This window comes from Cervus elaphus, chromosome 15 (assembly GCF_910594005.1).
Source record: "Cervus elaphus chromosome 15, mCerEla1.1, whole genome shotgun sequence".
Classification (NCBI taxonomy): Eukaryota; Metazoa; Chordata; class Mammalia; order Artiodactyla; family Cervidae; genus Cervus; species Cervus elaphus.
Window position 1 is genome coordinate 29,031,043 of NC_057829.1, and position 19,274 is coordinate 29,050,316.

Here is a 19,274-nt window from a genome sequence, read left to right on the forward strand (position 1 = left end):
TGGTATGGGCGACAACGTGTCCAACAAAACCACTCTTTCCTAAGTCTCTTTTTCTTCGAGAGACGGGCAATAAGATGAAGGAAGGTTCTACAAAAAGGGCTAATACAGCCAGCATGTGTCCTTTTTTAATCCATGAGCAGCTGCCTCTTCCAACTTTCTCTCAGGAATGTGAACGTGCCGGCTAGAGAGCCAATAAGCCATCCTGAACCATAAGATACCCTTGTGTATGGAATGCACATGTTAAAGAAGGTAGAGCAAAGAGAAAGAGCCTGCATACCTAACAGTACTGCAGAGCCACCGTACATACTAGGCCTGACCTTCTTTTATACGAAAGAGAAGAATCCACCATGGTTAAACCACCATCACTAGAAGCCTGCTATTAGCAGATGTGGTAGAAGAGAATCTCAGATCACCTTAACTCAATTGTAAATAAACGAAAGTATAATAAAACATTTCTTCCCACTTACAGTCTCCATTGGTTAGAAATACTCTCTCCCTCTTCCTACCTGACCACTGCAGGAGGATCAAGGTAGCAGCGACTTTCCAAGTCCCAAGTAATCCTTTTCTTCATGCATTCTGCTTGGTTCCTAAATTCCCTATCCTATAAAATCATAAGACAGAGACTTTTATTCTCTCAGTATGGCATGGTGGCCTCCAGCTCCATCCGAGGGCATTCTTTAATGGATTTGATCATAATAGTTTTATTACTACTACTATTACTACTTTAAGTATGACTACTACTAAAAACACTAACACCATCTTAAAGTTTTGAGTACTTTACTATTAATAAAGTACACAAAATAAATTATATTATCCTTTTATCAATCCGATACTGTCAAATATTCATTCACATAACCTCAATCAGTGATTCTCAACCCTGGATGCATATTAGAATTATCTGAAAGCTTTTAGAAACAAAAAATCAAAACTTGGGCATTGGTATTACTTTAAAAGTAAATTCTTATACAATTGACCTGGTTAGAGTTTGGCCACTGTTGTTTTAAAAGCTTTCCAGGTGACTGTGATGAACAACAAAGGTTGAGAACTAGTTATTCAAAATAAAATGGAACATAAAATCTAAATATCTAAAATAAAATATCTAATCTAAGTGAAAATATTAATAAAAGTAAACCATGAATTTTTAGTAATCACAATGATGAAAAAAGACACTACACAGTATTTTTAAAATACTGCTAGCCTTATCTCTGGGCTTCCCAAGTGGCACTATTTAAAATACTTAGAATCAGATGCTAAAGTAATTCAACCACTTACTATAATATTACTTCATCAAATGTTTCCACTAATGATTATCAGTTTGTTCAAGACACATTTGCAAATGTGTTTACAGAATTTCTTATGCCCTTGACAACTATATGTTGTAGAAAAATATGAAGGAAGGAAGGAAGGAACAGAGGGAGAAAGGAAGGTGGGAGGAAAGGAAGGAATATAAAGAATAATTTCAACAACTTAAATGCCCACCAACAGGAGACTAATTAAGCAAATTAAAGTATGTTCATACTATTTCATATCATATAGCAAGTACAAATAAAGAAAAAGAATGAGAATGCTCTTCGTATATTTATGTGGGAAAAATCGCCATGATATACTATAAAGCAAAAAAAGCAGTTGCAGAAGTATGTGAGTATGTCACCATTTGTGGAAAAAAATGATAGGGAAAGAATACATGTAGGTATTTGTGTGTATGAATATGTGAAGAAAAAAACAGATTTTTCCATGCTTCCAATATGATTAAGCACTTTATATAACACTCAGTTAAAAACAAACAGACACTTCACACTTGAAATAAAGCAAAATAGCACAGTCTTCCTGACAGGTTCTAGTTCTGAAAACAGCAAGACTTTGAATACTTTCTGTAAATCTGGACTTCCTAAAGAAAAACAATTTGATCCCTGACTTTTATCATGTCGATGTCTCTTAAGCCAGTCTTTCTGAAATCTGACTCCCTTGAACCCTTTGTGAGGAATCTTTAGGAAACTACTTTTCTAAACGTTTTTGCTTCCGAGTCTTCCTTTGACTAGGTACTTTTGCTTTATTTGTATTCATAAAAAAGTATCCGAAAGGGAACACAAGAAAATATAGTAAAGGTTAACTATCAGGGTGATGATCAAAGAAGGAATTAGGAAGAAGAGACAAAGACGAGCAGGGAGACTTTAACTGAATATCTCTTAATGCTTTTTCAACTTGTGACTGTATTATAACCTACTCATAAATAAATAAATTACAAATGAGATAAACAGTAAAATACGAATTAAATCAATTATTTCGCTTGTTGGACTTAAGTCAGGAAACACTTTAATCAGAATTTTTATTGATAATTGTTTTAAGAGGTCATGGATGTATATGAGTTACAGTGATTTACAAACTGTAAACATGTTTTACATGCATGTCAGTGCACTGAGATTACCACCAAAAAACCATGTAGCTCTTTCACCTCAGGGCGGTTGAGTTCACCTTCTTCTTCCTCATAAGGACCACCAACGATGAAACTATCAGGAATGTTATTAGCTCCAGGGGCCAGAATGTTGGCAATAGGCCATTTTTTGGGCCGAGGAACAGGTTCTCTTTCCCCTCCAAGCTTCAGAGTTCCATTCTTGAAGAAGATGGGATAGTCCTTCTATAGAAATAAATACCATAAAACAGGAAATTTTGTAAAACACTATGAAGTGGACAAAAAAAGATTACTGAAGTGTCTTTTCATTGGAATATCAGGTATTGTCTAACAGATCCTTCTGTGATTATCTGAGTCTAAAGAGGGGCCTATGTTCTTCATTTGTTTGTGCTATTTTATAATTCTGTAATTTATAGAAAATCAATAATAATGCAAATTATTCTTGTCCGTAGATATGCACATGTATTTTGTCCAGTAAAAATATAACTGATTATTGCCCTATGGCTGATGATAAGTTTTGAATTATCAGCAAACATATTACAACTTTTCTGGTTGCTTACCAGGAAAAGGTAAACCACCTTACCTCTGAACAAATCTGGGTCATTTGTCCAGATTCTTGTTTGAATTGCTTTAATCCCTTTATTTCATTTTATATTTATATGAGAGTCATGATGTACCTTTTTAAAAATTCTTTTACAAAACAAATGTGACAAAGGCTAAAAATATAAACACTTTTATATTGCAATTCATCTAAAATAAATTTGCAACAGAAAATTGGCAAAGTCTATAAATAGACAATTTAGAGAAAAGCAAATTAGAAAATCCAACATTTAAATAAAAACATGCTGAATATCATGAATAAGTGAAATGCACATTAAAACCATGAGATATCATTTTAAACCATAGATTGGCAGAGTCAAAGTCTGAAAATATTAAGTGTTGACCGTACTGTAAAGTTAATGGTATTCTTACACATAGCTGATGGAAATGTAAATAGGTGTAACTATGGAAAGCAATTTTGTAGTCTATTACAAAAGTTAAAATTGGCATAACCTGTAAGTCAATTATTCTAATTCTTTTGGTTAAGTTTTAAAACTTCTGTGAAGGAGGGGCTTTTACGGGATAGTAGAGTAACAATCTTTGAAAATCTGCTCCTCAAAAAAAAACCCAACAATGCTAACAAAAATTGACAAAATTAAGGATGTCAAAACTATTCAATATGGACAGGACAGTCTTTCGAACAAATGGTTCTAAGAAGACTAGTTATTCACATGCAAAAGAATGAGACTGGTTCTTACTAATGCCATATACAAAAATTAACTCAAAAATGGATCAAAGGCCAAAACATAACAGCTAAAACTATAAAATTGTTAGATGCAAACACAGGGGAAAAGCCTCTGTACATCGCATTTGGCAATGATTTCTTGGTTATAACAAAATTTAAAAATGGATAAACAGAACTTCATTAAAATTGAAAACTTTGGGGCATCAAAAGATACTAACCAGCATAAGAAAAGGCAGCCAACAGAATAGGAGAAAATACTTATAAATCACATATCTGATAAGGGATTAACAGCTAAAAAATATAGAGGACTCCTAAAATGCCAAAAACAAAAAGACAAACAACCCAGGTCAGAAATGAGCAAAGGACGTGGAGAGATATTTCCCCAAAGAAGATATAAAATGGCCAGTAAGCACATGAAAAGATGCTATCTTTTAATTTTTATTTCATTAGGGAAATATAAATCAGAAACACAAGGTTTGCTACTTCATACCTATTAAGATGACTATTATGAAAAAAGAAAATAACAAGAGTTGGTAAATATTGGAGAGACTGCACCACAGGTGGGAGTGCTGAATGGTGAAAAAGACGGAGATTTCTACACAACAAGTGTGAAACGGCAAGGAAGCAGACGAGACTAACTATACTTTTTTAGCAAGCAATTTGAAAAACTCTTTCAAGAGCCCCAAAAGACCCATACACATCATTCTATAGAAATCTGGACTAAGAAAATAACTTGGAACTAAAAGACTATAATGTAAAACACTATACAAAATTTACAATATATATGCAAAAAAGTAATCATTGTAGAAATATGACTTTCAAAAACTGTCAGTTTTTAAGTGATTTACATATTTTCCACAATAAATATGTATTTACTGATAAAAATTATGCATAAGCTATATGTAACATATAAACTATACAATTAACATCCATGTATAAAACAGAAGTAAACTTGATTTTTTTGAGCCTGAAAAACTCAGCTGTTAACAGAGTTTGCTTTGAATAAAATCTTAGAAGGTGAGGAAGAGATGGCCATATGAGTGTTTAAATCTGTATAAATATCGGGCTGTAAGTCTTTACCTCTCCAGCTGACGGAACTTGCATACCAACCATGTAGTTTTGCAGCGGCCCTATTGGCATGAAGGATTCAGGCACACAGTAGGCAGCCTCCAATGTGACCTTCAGAAGATTGCCTCCTGAGATCTGGGCTGTGGTTAATAAGGGCTCCGCAACAAATACTTTAACTTCAAGGCTGCACTGCTATAAAAGAGTAAAATTACACAGAAATTTCAAAACGCCAGAGGCCTCCCCAGTTTTTACATTATCTCATTTGAATCTCACATCATTGTTCAAGGTAAGAAGGTCAGGTTTAATTATTTCCATATGGAGGATTCAAATAACTCTTTCTAGGTCCCATAAATTAGAGATAAAGCCAAGAAGAGAACCTTATTTCAAAGTTAGATCCCTTCCTTTCCGAGGGTAAGTATGAACACAAATACATATAGAAGAGGAATCAGAAAGTTTTATACTGATATGTTATCAATAGTTGCACATGAGTGAGTGAGATTAGGGTGCTTTTATTGCCAGTCTGTATTTTATGATTATTTCTGTAATTTAAATATAGTGCTGCAATAGCAAATGAAGCAACAGACAAAGGATTAATCTCAAAAATATACAAGCAACTCCTGAAGCTCAATTCCAGAAAAATAAATGACCCAATCAAAAAATGGGCCAAAGAACTAAACAGACATTTCTCCAAAGAAGACATACAGATGGCTAACAAACACATGAAAAGATGCTCAACATCACTCATCATCAGAGAAATGCAAATCAAAACCACAATGAGGTACCATTACACGCCAGTCAGGATGGCTGCTATCCAAAAGTCTACAAGCAATAAATGCTGGAGAGGGTGTGGAGAAAAGGGAACCCACTTACATGGTTGGTGGGAATGCAAACTAGTACAGCCACTATGGAGAACAGTGTGGAGATTCCTTAAAAAACTGGAAATAGAACTGCCATATGACCCAGCAATCCCACTGCTGGGCATACACACTGAGGAAACCAGATCTGAAAGAGAAAGGTGCACCCCAATGTTCATCGCAGCCAGCACTGTTTATAATAGCCAGGACATGGAAGCAACCTAGATGCCCATCAGCAGACGAATGGATAAGGAAGCTGTGGTACATATACACAATGGAATATTACTCAGCCATTAAAAAGAATTCATTTGAATCAGTTCTAATGAGATGGATGAAACTGGAGCCCATTATACAGAATGAAGTAAGCCAGAAAGATAAACACCAATACAGTATACTAACGCATATATATGGAATTTAAAAAGATGGTAATGATAACCCTATAAGCAAAACAGAAAAAGAGACACAGATGTACAGAACAGACTTTGGGACTCTGTGGGAGAAGGCGAGGGTGGGATGTTCAGAGAGAACAGCATTGAAACAAGTATACTATCAAGGGTGAAACAGATCACCAGCCCAGGTTGGATGCACGAGACAAGTGCTTAGGGCTGGTGCACTGGGAAGACCCAGAGGGATGGGATGGGGAGGGAGGCGGGAGGGGGGATCGGGATGGGGAACACATGTAAATCCATGGCTGATTCATGTCAATGTATGGCAAAAACCACTACAATATTGTAAAGTAATTAGCCTCCAACTAAAAAAAAATAAATGAAAAAAATAAAATAAATATAGTGCTGAAAAAATTTTGTTTTTTATTAAATATTTGAAAATCATGTTCTTTAACATATCTCTATTATTCAAAGGTGAAAAAGTATTTCTGGCAGCATGAAAAAGTATTTCTGGCAGCATGAAAAACTCTAGGAATGAATTTCTTTAGTAGGGCGACCAAGATTTGGTCATAGCAGACAACCTCTTGCAACAACACAAGAGAAGACTCTACACATGGACATCACCAGATGGTCAACACCGAAATCAGATTGATTATATTCTTTGCAGCCAAAGATGGAGAAGCTCTATCCAGTCAGCAAAAACAAGACCGGGAGCTGACTGTGGCTCATATCTTGAACTCCTTATTGCCAAATTCAGACTCAAAGTGAAGGAAGTGGGGAAAACCACAAGACCATTCAGGTATGACCTAAATCAAATCCCTAACGATTATACAGTGCAAGTGAGAAATAGATTTAAGGGGCTAGATTTGATATACAGGCTGCCTGATGAACTATGGATGGAGGTTCGTGACACTGTACAGGAGACAGGGAGCAAGACCATCCCCAGGAAAAAGAAATGCAAAAAAGCAAAATGGCTGTCTAAGGAGGCCTTACAAATAACTGTGAAAAGAAGGGAAGCAAAAAGCAAAGGAGAAAAGCAAAGATACACCCATTTGAATGCAGAGTTCAAAGAACAGCAAGGAGAGATAAGAAAGCCTTCCTCAGCAATCAATGCAAAGAAATAGAGGAAAACAATAGAATGGGAAAGACTATCGATCTCTTCAAGAAAATTAGAGAAACCAAGGGAACATTTCATGCACAGATGGGCTCAATAAAGGACAGAAATGGTATGGAGCTAACAGAAGCAGAAGATATTAAGAGGCGGCAAGAATACACAGAAGAGCTGTACAAAAAGGATCTTCACAAACCAGATAATCACGATGGTGTGATCACTCACCTAGAGCCAGACATCCTGGAATGTGAAGTCAAGTGGGCCTTAGGAGGCATCACTACGAACAAAGATAGTGGAGGTGATGGAATTCCAGTTGAGCTATTTCAAATCCTGAAAGATGATGCTGTGAAAGCATTGCCCTCAATATGTCAGCAAAATTTGGAAAACTCAGCAGTGGCCACAGGACTGGAAAAGGTCAGTTTTCATTCCAATCCCAAAGAAAGACAATGCCAAAGAATGCTCAAACTATAGCACAATTGCACTCATCTCACACGCTGGTAAAGTGATGCTCAAAATTCTCCAGGCCAGGCTTCAGTAATACGTGCACCATGAACTTTCAGATGTTCAAGGTGGTTTTAGAAAAGGCAGAGGAACCAGAGATCAAATTGCCAACATCTGCTGGATCATCGAAATAGCAAAAGAGTGCCAGAAAAACATCTATTTCTGCTTTATTGACTAAAATTCTGAAAGAGATGGGAATACCAGACCACCTGACCTGCCTCTTGAGAAACCTGTATGCAGGTCAGGAAGCAACAGTTAGAACTGGACCTGGAACAACAGACTGGTTCCAAATAGGAAAAGGAGTAGGTCAAGGCTGTATATTGTCACTCTGCTTATTTAACTTATATGCAGAGTACATCATGAGAATAACTGGGCTGGAAGAAGCACAAACTGGAATCAAGATTGCCAGGAAAAATATCAATAACCTCAGATACGCAGATGACACCACCCTTATGGCAGAAAGTGAAGAAGAACTAAAGAGCCTCTTGATGAAAGTGAAAGAGGAGAGTGAAAAAGTTGGCTTAAAGCTCAACATTCAGAAAACTAAGATCATGGCATCCAGTCCCACCACTTCATGGCAAATAGATGGGGAAACAGCAGAAACAGTGGCTGACTTTATTTTTCTGGGCTCCAAAATGACTACAGATGGTGACTGCAGCCATGAAATTAAACGACGCTTACTCTTGGAAGGAAAGTTATGACCAACCTAGACAGCATATTAGAAAGCAGACATTACTTTATCAACAAAGGCCCATCTAGTCAAGGCTATGGTTTTTCCAGTGGTCATGTGTGGATGTGAGAGTTGGACTATGAAGAAAGCCGAGTGCCTAAGAATTGATGCTTTTGAACTGTGGTATTGGAGAAGACTCTTCAGAGTCCCGTGGACTACAAGGAGATCCAGCCAGTCCATCCTAAAGGAGATCAGTCCTGAGTGTTCATTGGAAGGACTGATGTGAAGCTGAAACTCCAGTACTTTGGCCACTTGATGCGAACAGCTGACTCATTTGAAAAGACCCTGATGCTGGGAAGATTGAGGGCAGGAGGAGAAGGGACGACAGAGGATGGGATGGTTGGATGGCATTACCGACTCAATGGCCATGGGTTTGGGTGGACTCTGCAAGTTAGTGATGGACAGGGAGGCCTGGCGTGCTGCGGTTCATGGGGTCACAAAGAGTCGGACACCACTGAGCGACTGACCAAGATTTGACTTTAGTAATATATCCAAGTAGGGCAGATAAGACAGCAAGTGTTTTTAATTAGAGGAGAAAAGAATTTGTTCATTTGCATTTTATTTCTTGGGAATCAACATTAATAAGAATAATTAAGTTTCCTGTTAAAGAATTAAATATCCTACTAATGAGAAATTCCCAAGTTGTATCTCCAACAGAAATCCTGATTTGGCAAATGTAGTGCTTTTTAATAAATCTTATTTTTATATACACACATATACACCCACATATAGAGAGGGAGATATACACATATGTATCTCTGACACTTTCACACAGGATACAATAAAAAGTAAGTTTAAAATGTATATTAATTGCTAATCATATGCCAGGCACTTTACTGCAGCACTACAAATATAAAAAAGACATAGCCCCTCTCATTATAGAATTTATGTTATAATTCCATAATTATGACAAATGCTATAATAGAAACCTGTACAAAATACTTAGACAAGGAGCACCAAGAAAGAAAGAGTATAATTAACTATTGAGGTGGGGAGGAGGAAAAGATGGTTGACAGATGAATTGACTTTTATGAGATGAATCAGAGTTTGCAATATGGATGAGTAGATGCAGGAAAAAAAAATAATTCTGGACAAAAAGAAGAGTTTATATAAAAGGAACTGAAAGAACACGGTATATCCAATTCAGGTGTAAGTAAGTAGTTCAGGGTTTTAGAACATAGCACAAGGAAAGGAGTGCTGAGAGATGATACTGAAGAAGTGGCAGGTACCTATTATAAAGATTGTTGTATGTCTGCTCAGGAATTTGGACCTTAACTTGTAAGCAATGAGTGAATTCATGAATTACACAGTGCTAAGCAGGGGAAGTGGAGAAGGCAATGGCACCCCACTCCAGTACTCTTGCCTGGAAAATCCCATGGATGCAGGAGCCTGATAGGCTGCAGTCCATGGGGTCGCGAAGAGTCGGACACGACTGAGCGACTTCACTTTCACTTTTCACTTTCATGCATTGGAGAAGGAAATGGCAACCCACTCCAGTGTTCTTGCCTGGAGAATCCCAGGGACGGTGGAGCCTGGTGGGCTGCCATCTATGGGGTCACACAGAGTTAGACACAAGTGAAGCGACTTAGCAGCAGCAGCAGCAACAAGCAAGGGAAAAGATGAGATCATATTTACTTTTAAGTCACTCTGCAAGCAGTGGGAAGGCAGAACTGGAAGGAAGCAAAAGCAGTTACAAGTCTACTTGTAATGTTCCAGGTGAGAGATTATAAGGTGATAAAGTGTAAGAATAAAGCTAAGAAGAGAGAGTCCAAAGCCACTGAGGAGATAGAAAAGGCTGAATTTGGTAGAGGGCCAATTTGCAGATTAGTATCAGAGTCCAGGTGAGCAGTCATGGAAGTAATATAGATTCTGTATATGTCCTATGATTTATGAATGAGTGATGCCACTACCCAAAATAAAATAAAAGATGCTAAGTTCAGTTTTAAAATGTTGAGTAGAATTTCATTATAGAGAAATCAGTAGGTAATTGTAAAGTCTGACATTCTGAAATTCAGGAGAGGGGTCTGAGCTGGAGCTGCTGAATTAGAAGTCTTCAGCATACTGGGACTGTTAAATTCATGGTAGATACCCTTCCCCACAAATTTATGGATGATAGCCCTCCCCTAGGAGTTGAACACAGACTAAGAAAAGAAGGTGACCAAGGACAGAACTTTCATACTAAGCAACAGACAGAGGAAAGAGAGGTGCTTCAATGATGAGTCAGATGGTAAAGAATCTACCTGCAGTGCAAGAGCCTTGGCTTCAATCCCTGGGTCGGGAAGATCCCCTGGAGAAGGGCATGGCAACCCTCTCCAGCATTCTTGCCTGGGAAATCCCATGGACAGAGGAGTCTGGCGGGCTACAGCTCATGGGGCTGCAAGAAGTCAGACATGACTTACCAACTACCATCACCACCAGGGGAAAGAGATGCAATGCAGGAACCTGAGAAGGTATAGTCAGTGAGCTAGAAGTCAGAATACCAAAGGGACGGAAGACTTTTAAGAAAGAGACACATTGGAGAATATGGTATCTCTGATCAATATGTCTCTGAGAAGATAAGTGAAATGTCCCTCAGGTTTCTAATTTGTATTATTGAATATGACAAGGAATACCAGATGACAAATTGAAGTCTCCTTTTCAAGGACAGGTTTATATCATTTTAGTCTCTGAGTCTTGAAAAAACTAGTATATATGCTAATATATAAAATTAGTGAGAACTCTTGTCATATATTTTTTCTTGAGTATGTGAAACAATTAAACACAGGAATATTATGAGCAGAGGTCATGAGGACTGACAAATCATTGACTAACTTTTCTCCTACAGTGATTTAAAGGAAATCAACAGTACAGAGGCTGGGACACTGGACCAAGGAAGGCAAACTGAGCTCAAATATCTACCTCTCTCCAGCATATGAAATGACAGAAAGATACTAAATGATTATCCTTATCATCAATAAAACAATAATGCTATAACAGCCCAAGAACAAGAAATGCCATCACTGGACTACAGTTTTAGGAATCCTTGAAAGAGAGAAAGCAAATTAAATCAGATCTACCAAAAAAAAAAACTGGAAAAAACCAATCACATCCTACAATAAGAGGAGAGAACCACAGCAGATGTAGGAGTGGATCGTGGCAGAATCCACAAGAATCAGGAAGGGCCCACCTCAATTGGTGAATAGGGAACTGCACTCAGAATAGTTGGGACAGTTGGGCCTTTCTCTCTCCTTTACTTGTGCAAAACAGAAGACAGCTGTGGCATCTGCTGAAGAGTGAGTGTCCCCGCACAAGAGTGGTCAAAGCGGTGCCTCAAGAAGCTACTGATGCCAGGAGAAACTGTGAAACAAAGCCCAGAACACAAACCAGTAGCACAGCCTACCAATCCATGCTTCCCCTCTTCCAGGGGTCAGGGGCAGGCTACCATGACAGAAACTGCTAGGTGCATTCATGTACTATTTAATTTAACCCATCAGGGCATAGTTAAAGAGGTATTTTTATGGTTAAACCTTCCCTACATATACCCCTGGGCAAAGTAACAGATAACTACTCTGCATCCATATACTCCACCCCATCATTTAATCACACTGGTGGCCCTAACTTTCGATGTGTGGACTATGAACTCCTAAGGCAGGACTCTGCCCTATCTATCTTTGTTTCCCAGAACCTAGCCCTGTGTGTGCCTGTGATAAGAAGCAAAGAAGGTGCCTGACGAATTAGACTCAACTAAGTTGAACCTTAAGAGCAGACAGGCTTGACTGAACATCAGAGTGGAATGTTGAGAGTTAAAACTCTGATTACCTTCACACCTGATCGAAAAGGTTCTATGGGCGAACCCGGCACAGGGTGCAGCGGCACCAGTGTTTCAAATGAACTTTCTCCTGCGAAAAGAAGCCCAAGTCAAGCCAAAAAAGGAAGGGTTCTGCAGAGGCAGCTGTGCTCATCTTTTCAAATTCATTGAGGGTGATTTTTGTACTTCTCTGGAACTAAGTTTTATGAGTTTTGTTATTTCTGCTGTTGAGCACATCACACATCTGACCTTCCAGTAGAGGAAGAAGGTCCACCACAGCTTGACCAAGAACCATGGTCTTCTCCTCCTTCTGTTTCTTTTCCTTTGGTAAAACTTCAGTCACTGTTACTAGAAAAATCAAAACAAAGAAATGAGAACATGTCTAACTCACAAATCAGATAACCAAGGTGCAACAAACAAAACACTGTCGAAGAAAATCAAGTTAAGGGAAATGAACTGGAAACTCGAGAAGGCACCATTATTAGTGACTTCCAGTGGGAGATACTGGATCTTCTCAGTGACTTCTTAAACTTTTTTCCATGCCAATTATTTTTAAAAAGGATTTTATATCATAATCATGTACACACATAAGTATAAATTTACTGATACATATAACAAAGTTTCACATAATATTCATCCTTACTAGCTCAAAATCCTGATATTTTCTATTCTGTTTCATGTATAAGAAATTACTGGTCATGACTCTCTCAGTCAATTTTCAGAAAGACTAAAAATCACCATCTGTAGTTTGAAAAGCACTGTTCCAGGTCTTCCCATATAGCCTAGCATAGGACTTAGCACACCTTGGAGTAATTTATAGAGCATGCAAGGTATGTACCAGGTTTTTCACTGCAGCATCATTCCTTGTATGTGTTAATATTTATTACGAAAAATTCCAAATATGTAAAAATGGGTAGCACAGATGGTAAAGAATCTGCCTGCAATGCGGGAGACCCGGGTTCAATCCCTGGGTTGGGAAGATCCCCTGGAAAAGGAAACGGCAACTCCACTCCAGTATTCTTACCTGGAAAATCCCATGGAGAGAGGAGCCTGGTGGGCTACAGTCCATGGGGTCGCAAAGAGTTGGACATGACTAACACACACACAGTATAATGAATATCCCTATAACCATCACAGAGGTTTAACAATAGTTAGCATATATTTGCTTCATGTTTGTGGAAATACTTCCAAGTAAGTTACAGACATCTTTACATTTTACTCCCAAATATTAAAGTATACAAATCCAAAATACAGTACTTTGCTACATAACCACAACACTTCTATCACATCTAGTAAATATGCATAATAGCATTAAACATAATGCCTTAATACATCTAATGCCCAGTCTACATCTAACATTTCTCAACTGCCCCAAAATTTATTCTGTAGCTGGTTTGTGTCAAAGGACACATGTTGCAATTGGCTGTCCTGCTTCTTCATGTTCTTTTCATTTATAACCGTCCCTCCTCCCACATACGTTTTTTTAATAAGGCACTGCTTTCTTGAAGACATCAGGACAGTCATAGAGAGTATCTCACCTCTGGATTCATCTTTTTTCATTCTCATGGTATTTGTTTCTCAATCCTTGTTTCCTCTAAATTTAGGTTCCTCTGTCAGCATTTTTGGCAAAGTTAATACAATTTGGTAACATACTTGCCTAAATGTTACATTATTAAACTCTGTGATCTTGCTAATTATGAAAATGGAATCTCTGCTTAATTTTATTTCTCGTATTAAAGTGAGATTGAACATTTTCCACATGTTTAACGGTAAGTTATGTTTATCTGTGAAATTTTTATATCTCTTTCATATGCTTTGTGCATTTTTCCACTAGGTTCTAGGTGTTTTTTCAACTGGTATATAGGAGCTCTTTAAAAGGAAAGTACAGAACAGAATTGCAAATTGTATATCAGTTTGTGATATCTTATAGTTGCTTATGTAAAATGTATTTTGTTTTCCTTCTGTGGCTTCTGCATGGGCAGAATACTTAGAAAGGCTTCACTACTCTAATTATGGTACATACTTTAATTATGGTACATAATTTAATTTTGCACACACATTTTACCCATCTATAATTTATAACTGAAAAAGATACATAATTCAAAAAATTCAAAAAAGACACATGTATCCCTGTTCATAGTAGCACTATTCACAATAGCCAAGACATGGACACAACTTAAATGTCCATCGACAGATGAATGGATAAGGAGGATCCATATACACACACACACACAATGGAATACCAGTCATCCATAACGAAGATTGAAATAAGGCCATTTGCAGCAACATGGACGCAACCAGAGATTACCATACTAAGTGAAGTAAGTCAGAAAAAGAAAGACAAATACCATATGATATCACTTATATGTGGAAACTAAAATATGGCACAAAAAGTGGATATCTATGTATGTGTAACTGACTCTTTGCTGTGTGGCAGTAACTAACACAACATTGTAAATCAACTATACTCCAATAAAGACTTTTTATTTATTTTTTTTTTCAATAAAGACTTTTTAAATTAAAAAAGTCCTCATAAGTCAAATTATAGTATATCTTAATGTGAACATTCAAAATGACACTTCTAATTTAAACATATCTCAAGGCTACTAATGTTAATAATAAAAAAGACAAAACAAAACAAAAATAAATAAATAAAATATGGCACAAACGAACCTATCCATAAAACAGAAACAGACTCACAGACACAGACAACAGACTTGTGGTTGCCAAGGCAAAGTGAGTAAGGGAGAGGGATGGGCTGGGAGTTTGAGGTTAATAAGTCAGACTAGCAAGTTTAGAATGGATAAACCACAAGGTCCTACTGTATGGCACAGGGAACTGTATCTAATCTGGGATAAACCATAATGGAAAAGAATATTAAAAAAGAATGCATACATGTGTATAACTGAGTCACTTTGTTGTACAGTAGAAATTAGCACATTATAAATCAACTGTACTTCAATAAAAATAAATAAATAAAATAAAAATGTTAAAATCACACTATCAAAAAAAAGGATATGGGTTAAAACAAAATAAAACAAAAAAAGACTTAGCCTAGAATATAGGTTTAGGGACAAAGTGTTTCAGAGATAATATTATGTAGCTAGAAACTGTAGAAGTGTGACTATAGAAACTATTCATTTATTTATCCATTCATTCTTTCCACAAATATTTTTGAGCCCTTTTATATCCCAGATATTTCTAGGTGCTAGAAATTCTGAAATAAGATACAGTCTGATTTCAAAAAGTGTCTCCTCTAACACGGAAGATAGTTAAAAACTGCTCTACAGTATGGTGAATATACAGAAGTACAGATAGGGTTGCCAGATGCCCAATTAAATATGAATTTCAGTTAAAGAACAAATAATTTTTAAGTGTAAATATGTCTCAAATAGTTTTTTGCTTTGTTTTTTCCCCTAAATCTGACAGCCCTAAATATAAGAATATAAAGGAAAAGCTTCCAAACCAGCTAAGGAGACCAATGCTGCAAAGTCCAGTTATACGTCTATTCATTTATGCCCATGGATTTATTTGAGGATTATCTTCATTCTTGTTTGACTGTTAACAGAACTTATTAGTTACTAAATAGTTATTAAATAATATTTTTAGGGAAATTAAAATGAGTTGTACACATGAATAGATCAAATTATCTATATATTACTGGTCTTGCTTTCAAATTTGGGGCTCTTTTTTTTTTTTTCATAAAAGAGTATGTTTACTTCTTTCTATGTTATTGCTTACTACTTCTTCAAAATTGAATAAATTCTCTCTCTTTTTTTTTTGGATCATATATGTGTTTTATTATCAACTACTGGAAAGAATAAAGCCAATTTGGAAAAAATTTTTAAATCATTTAAAAAAGTCCAGTTACATGTCAAAAGGTCTTTGATACAAATCGATTAAAATTAGCAGGTCATGGTGACAGCTGCCAGAACCAGGTAAGACTCAAATTATTCTGTGTTATTCCTAGATTAAAAAGGTTAAGATGTCTTCATCTGTCCCAACAAGAGCTACTACATACCTCAGAATACCCTGAACACTCACATAATTAATGTATCTAGAATCACAAGGACTCACAGAACACAGGTTTGTGGGCGAGGTCATCTAAAGTGATTCCTCCTCCTTCAGGATTGAACTCAAAGCTGCAAGTGAAGTTGTATTTTGCAGTTCCTTCTGGAGAAACAGTAATTTTTGCAGAGTCTCCCAGAACCACTTGATTGAATTCTGCACGAATAAAGGTAACTGAAGCATCTCCTTTAAAACCTTTCTGTTGACAGAAATATACTTTACAATTATATTCAAATAGAGAATTTTCCCACATGTCTGGCAACCCATTGTGACTTAAACTGACACATTTTAAACGTTTTTCTAACAAGCTATACCACAAATACAAATGGGGGAAGTAGAAATTCATTAAACAAATATAGCTGCAGCTAAATGCAATATTCTATTTAAAGGCCATTAAGTTGGAAGTTTTGAAAAATAAGTTATTGTGTTTATATGATTATAAAAGCACACTGTGGAAATTTTTTATGACTTTATTTTTAATTGGAGTGGAAGTTTTGAAAAAGTGAGGAAAGCACATAGAAAACCTAACTACCCATAATAATATATTTTCTAGTGTTTTGCTGTTACGTAGATATATATACACACATTTATATATACCTTTAAAATAAAGTAGAGATCATTTATTATATCCTATTTTGGAATAAGCTGTTTGACTTCATAGTACTTCATAGAATGAATATTTTGACATTTCATTATTCTTGTAAAGTTTAATAGTTATACTGTAGTTTCATCAAATGAAATTAATCACAAGAGAAGCTCTGGAAGAATTCAGATCCTTTTCAGGAGAAAGGAACTGCTGTTTATGAAAATGAAAACCAGCTGTTTTACCCTCATTAAGTTTAGTATTTAAATTGCCAGATATTTTATACACATTACCATGACTTGCAGATTATGACCGACAATAATGAACACTAAGAAGGAAGTGCCATTACTATGTAAAGCCAAGGGATTTGGTGGGACAGAAATATGCAGAACCCCATTCCTCCTGTTAATGTTCCCAACACATTCTTCCCCAAGCCACAATAGGATGACTGACAGGGAGACATGAGACTAAAGACAAAAGTACTTTCAAGAAGAATGAATAAAGTAGGGACTTCCAGAATTCCCGAAAATAACTTTACCAAGTCATATCCCTCTGTCACAGTGATCTGCACAGGTCTGCCTGTTGATGACACCTGCTCCATATTGGCACCTGGGCAAAGTCTCTCTGGTCTTCTTTGAGCTCTGTGAACATAATAAGTGAACCTGTTCCCTTGCATGCCACAGCTGCACAACTGTCCACATTATATCATAACCAATACCAGGGGAAAACCCAGGGAAATGCTTTACTGCAGTACTGCTTTGTGCCAGACAGGCAGTACTTTAGGGCGCTAGTCACAAGGATGACTGCTGGGTAGTGCTAAAAAATCGTCCTTATACATGTAACTACCCATTAAGAACAAATTATGACAAGGCAAAGAGGGTAGGAATGCCATCACCCCACCTCCCATTCCCCACATCCTTCACAGTGTTTTTGGTAGCTTTCTTTTTTTTCTGATGTGCAAGACTCCCCTCAAGGGTTATTTAATCTCTCAGTTTAGAAAAACATATTTTGATAACAAGAAAGAAGCAACCATACAGAATGTTAGCCCACTGAAAAAAGTTCTGACATATGTCTTATTTAGTCAAAGATATTTTCAAATGATTTTACAACACTAAGAACACAATTTCAAAAATAAATTGGACAGCTGTTAAGGGAAAAAAAGGTCATATTTTCTGACTCAATTAAAAATGGAACTTAATGCAATTCCAAGATTTTCATAGGAGATACTTTGTGTCTAGGCTGGTGGTACAAAAAAAAAAAGATACGTTGCTGTCCCCAAGCTTTGTAAGTATTCTGCCTCTTTCTAACAACTCGCTCATTTTCTGTTACCTACAAGTCTCAGATCACTTGTGAAACGTTATGTCTCCAGGCTAACTTAGGGCCTAAGTGGCCCTGACAACTTTCTTATCAAGTTTACATTTGAAATGATCTTGTACATAAAGTCTCCTTTTTTCTTTTTCAATAGCAGTACACGAATTAGGCCTTCACTAGCCTGACCCTGGAGAAATTCCTAACTTTTCTGGGCCTTAGTGTCGCCTTCTGTAATACGGATAACATAACCTGACCTGTCACACATTTGTTGTGAATATCCACTAAAATAGTAAAACTGCTTAATCAATGAAGCATTGCACAAAAGGTGTTGACAGGCACTACTTGAGTGCTACTGAATGCTTAATTACTCCTTTAAAGACAAGTAATCTGTCACACATTTCTGCAACCCCTGAGTGCCTGGCATCATGCCTTGTCCGCAAGAGTCATTAGCAGCATATTTGTTAAACGATGAGTGCAAGAAATCTGGCCAGCTAAAAGTTATAGTCAAGGCAGTCAGGTGGGGGCTCCTGTTGCCACTGACAAGGCACGCATTTCTTGTTATCTGCTCAGAAATTTCAGGAGGGGAAGTCAGATTAGAAATAGGTTAGATGCACTACACTAAATCTATACTACAATCTTAAAATTTTTAATATAATAAAAAAATTTTTAAATAGCTAAAAACAACAACGAAAGAGGAACAGTTTACATGAAAGATGATGTTACTGGCGGTGGTCTGGGGACAGAAGCCCAGTGTGCGCTTATTGTGGGGGAATCTCGCTGCAAACCGGGACGTGGGTTCTGAGTATGGCTTTGGGTGGGAGGCCTGATCCTGGCGGGAGAGTCGGGGGCCGAGCGGGTTCGGCAGCTTTCAGGTCTGTACGCGAGTACAGTCGTGCAGGGATGTGGCCTGTGGGTTAGGCTGAAGAAGAGACTAAGGTAACGCGGTGTGGCCGCAGGGTTGGAGTGGTGAGCCCGAAAAGAGACGATTTTCTAAGAAGTAATATCAGTCTTACCTAACAGCCGCAGAAGCGTTTTTGCAACTATAGCAACCAACTACCTCTCGCGATAACTCTGCCTCCGCGATCTCCACAAGTTGATCCCAAGACTCGCGATAACATTGTCCCGGGGAAGAAAGAAGGATGCGGGCGCCTGGTGAGATTCTGCGCGTGCGCCCTGGAAA

General features: G+C 37.2%; 1 protein-coding gene across 6 annotated transcripts in view; it reads right to left on the reverse strand.

Moving 5' to 3' along the window:
- The window catches only part of CFAP70 (cilia and flagella associated protein 70), an 86,466-nt gene extending 67,218 nt beyond the window's left edge, over positions 1–19,248 (reverse strand). For 3 of the 6 annotated variants that reach the window (XM_043926729.1, XM_043926728.1, XM_043926726.1), the window contains exons 1-8: positions 19,108–19,248; positions 17,322–17,424; positions 16,210–16,399; positions 12,382–12,480; positions 12,144–12,223; positions 4,776–4,955; positions 2,453–2,635; positions 507–601 (exon numbers count right to left, since the gene is read on the reverse strand). In XM_043926729.1, coding sequence (XP_043782664.1) covers positions 507–601; positions 2,453–2,635; positions 4,776–4,955; positions 12,144–12,223; positions 12,382–12,480; positions 16,210–16,399; positions 17,322–17,384 — 890 coding nt within the window. In that variant the 5' untranslated portion in view covers positions 17,385–17,424; positions 19,108–19,248. Of the gene's footprint in view, positions 1–506; positions 602–2,452; positions 2,636–4,775; positions 4,956–12,143; positions 12,224–12,381; positions 12,481–16,209; positions 16,400–17,321; positions 17,427–19,107 lie in introns of those variants that run through there. The other 3 variants (XM_043926727.1, XM_043926730.1, XM_043926731.1) reach the window with 3 other exon arrangements.
- Between the last annotated feature and the right edge of the window lie 26 nt (positions 19,249–19,274).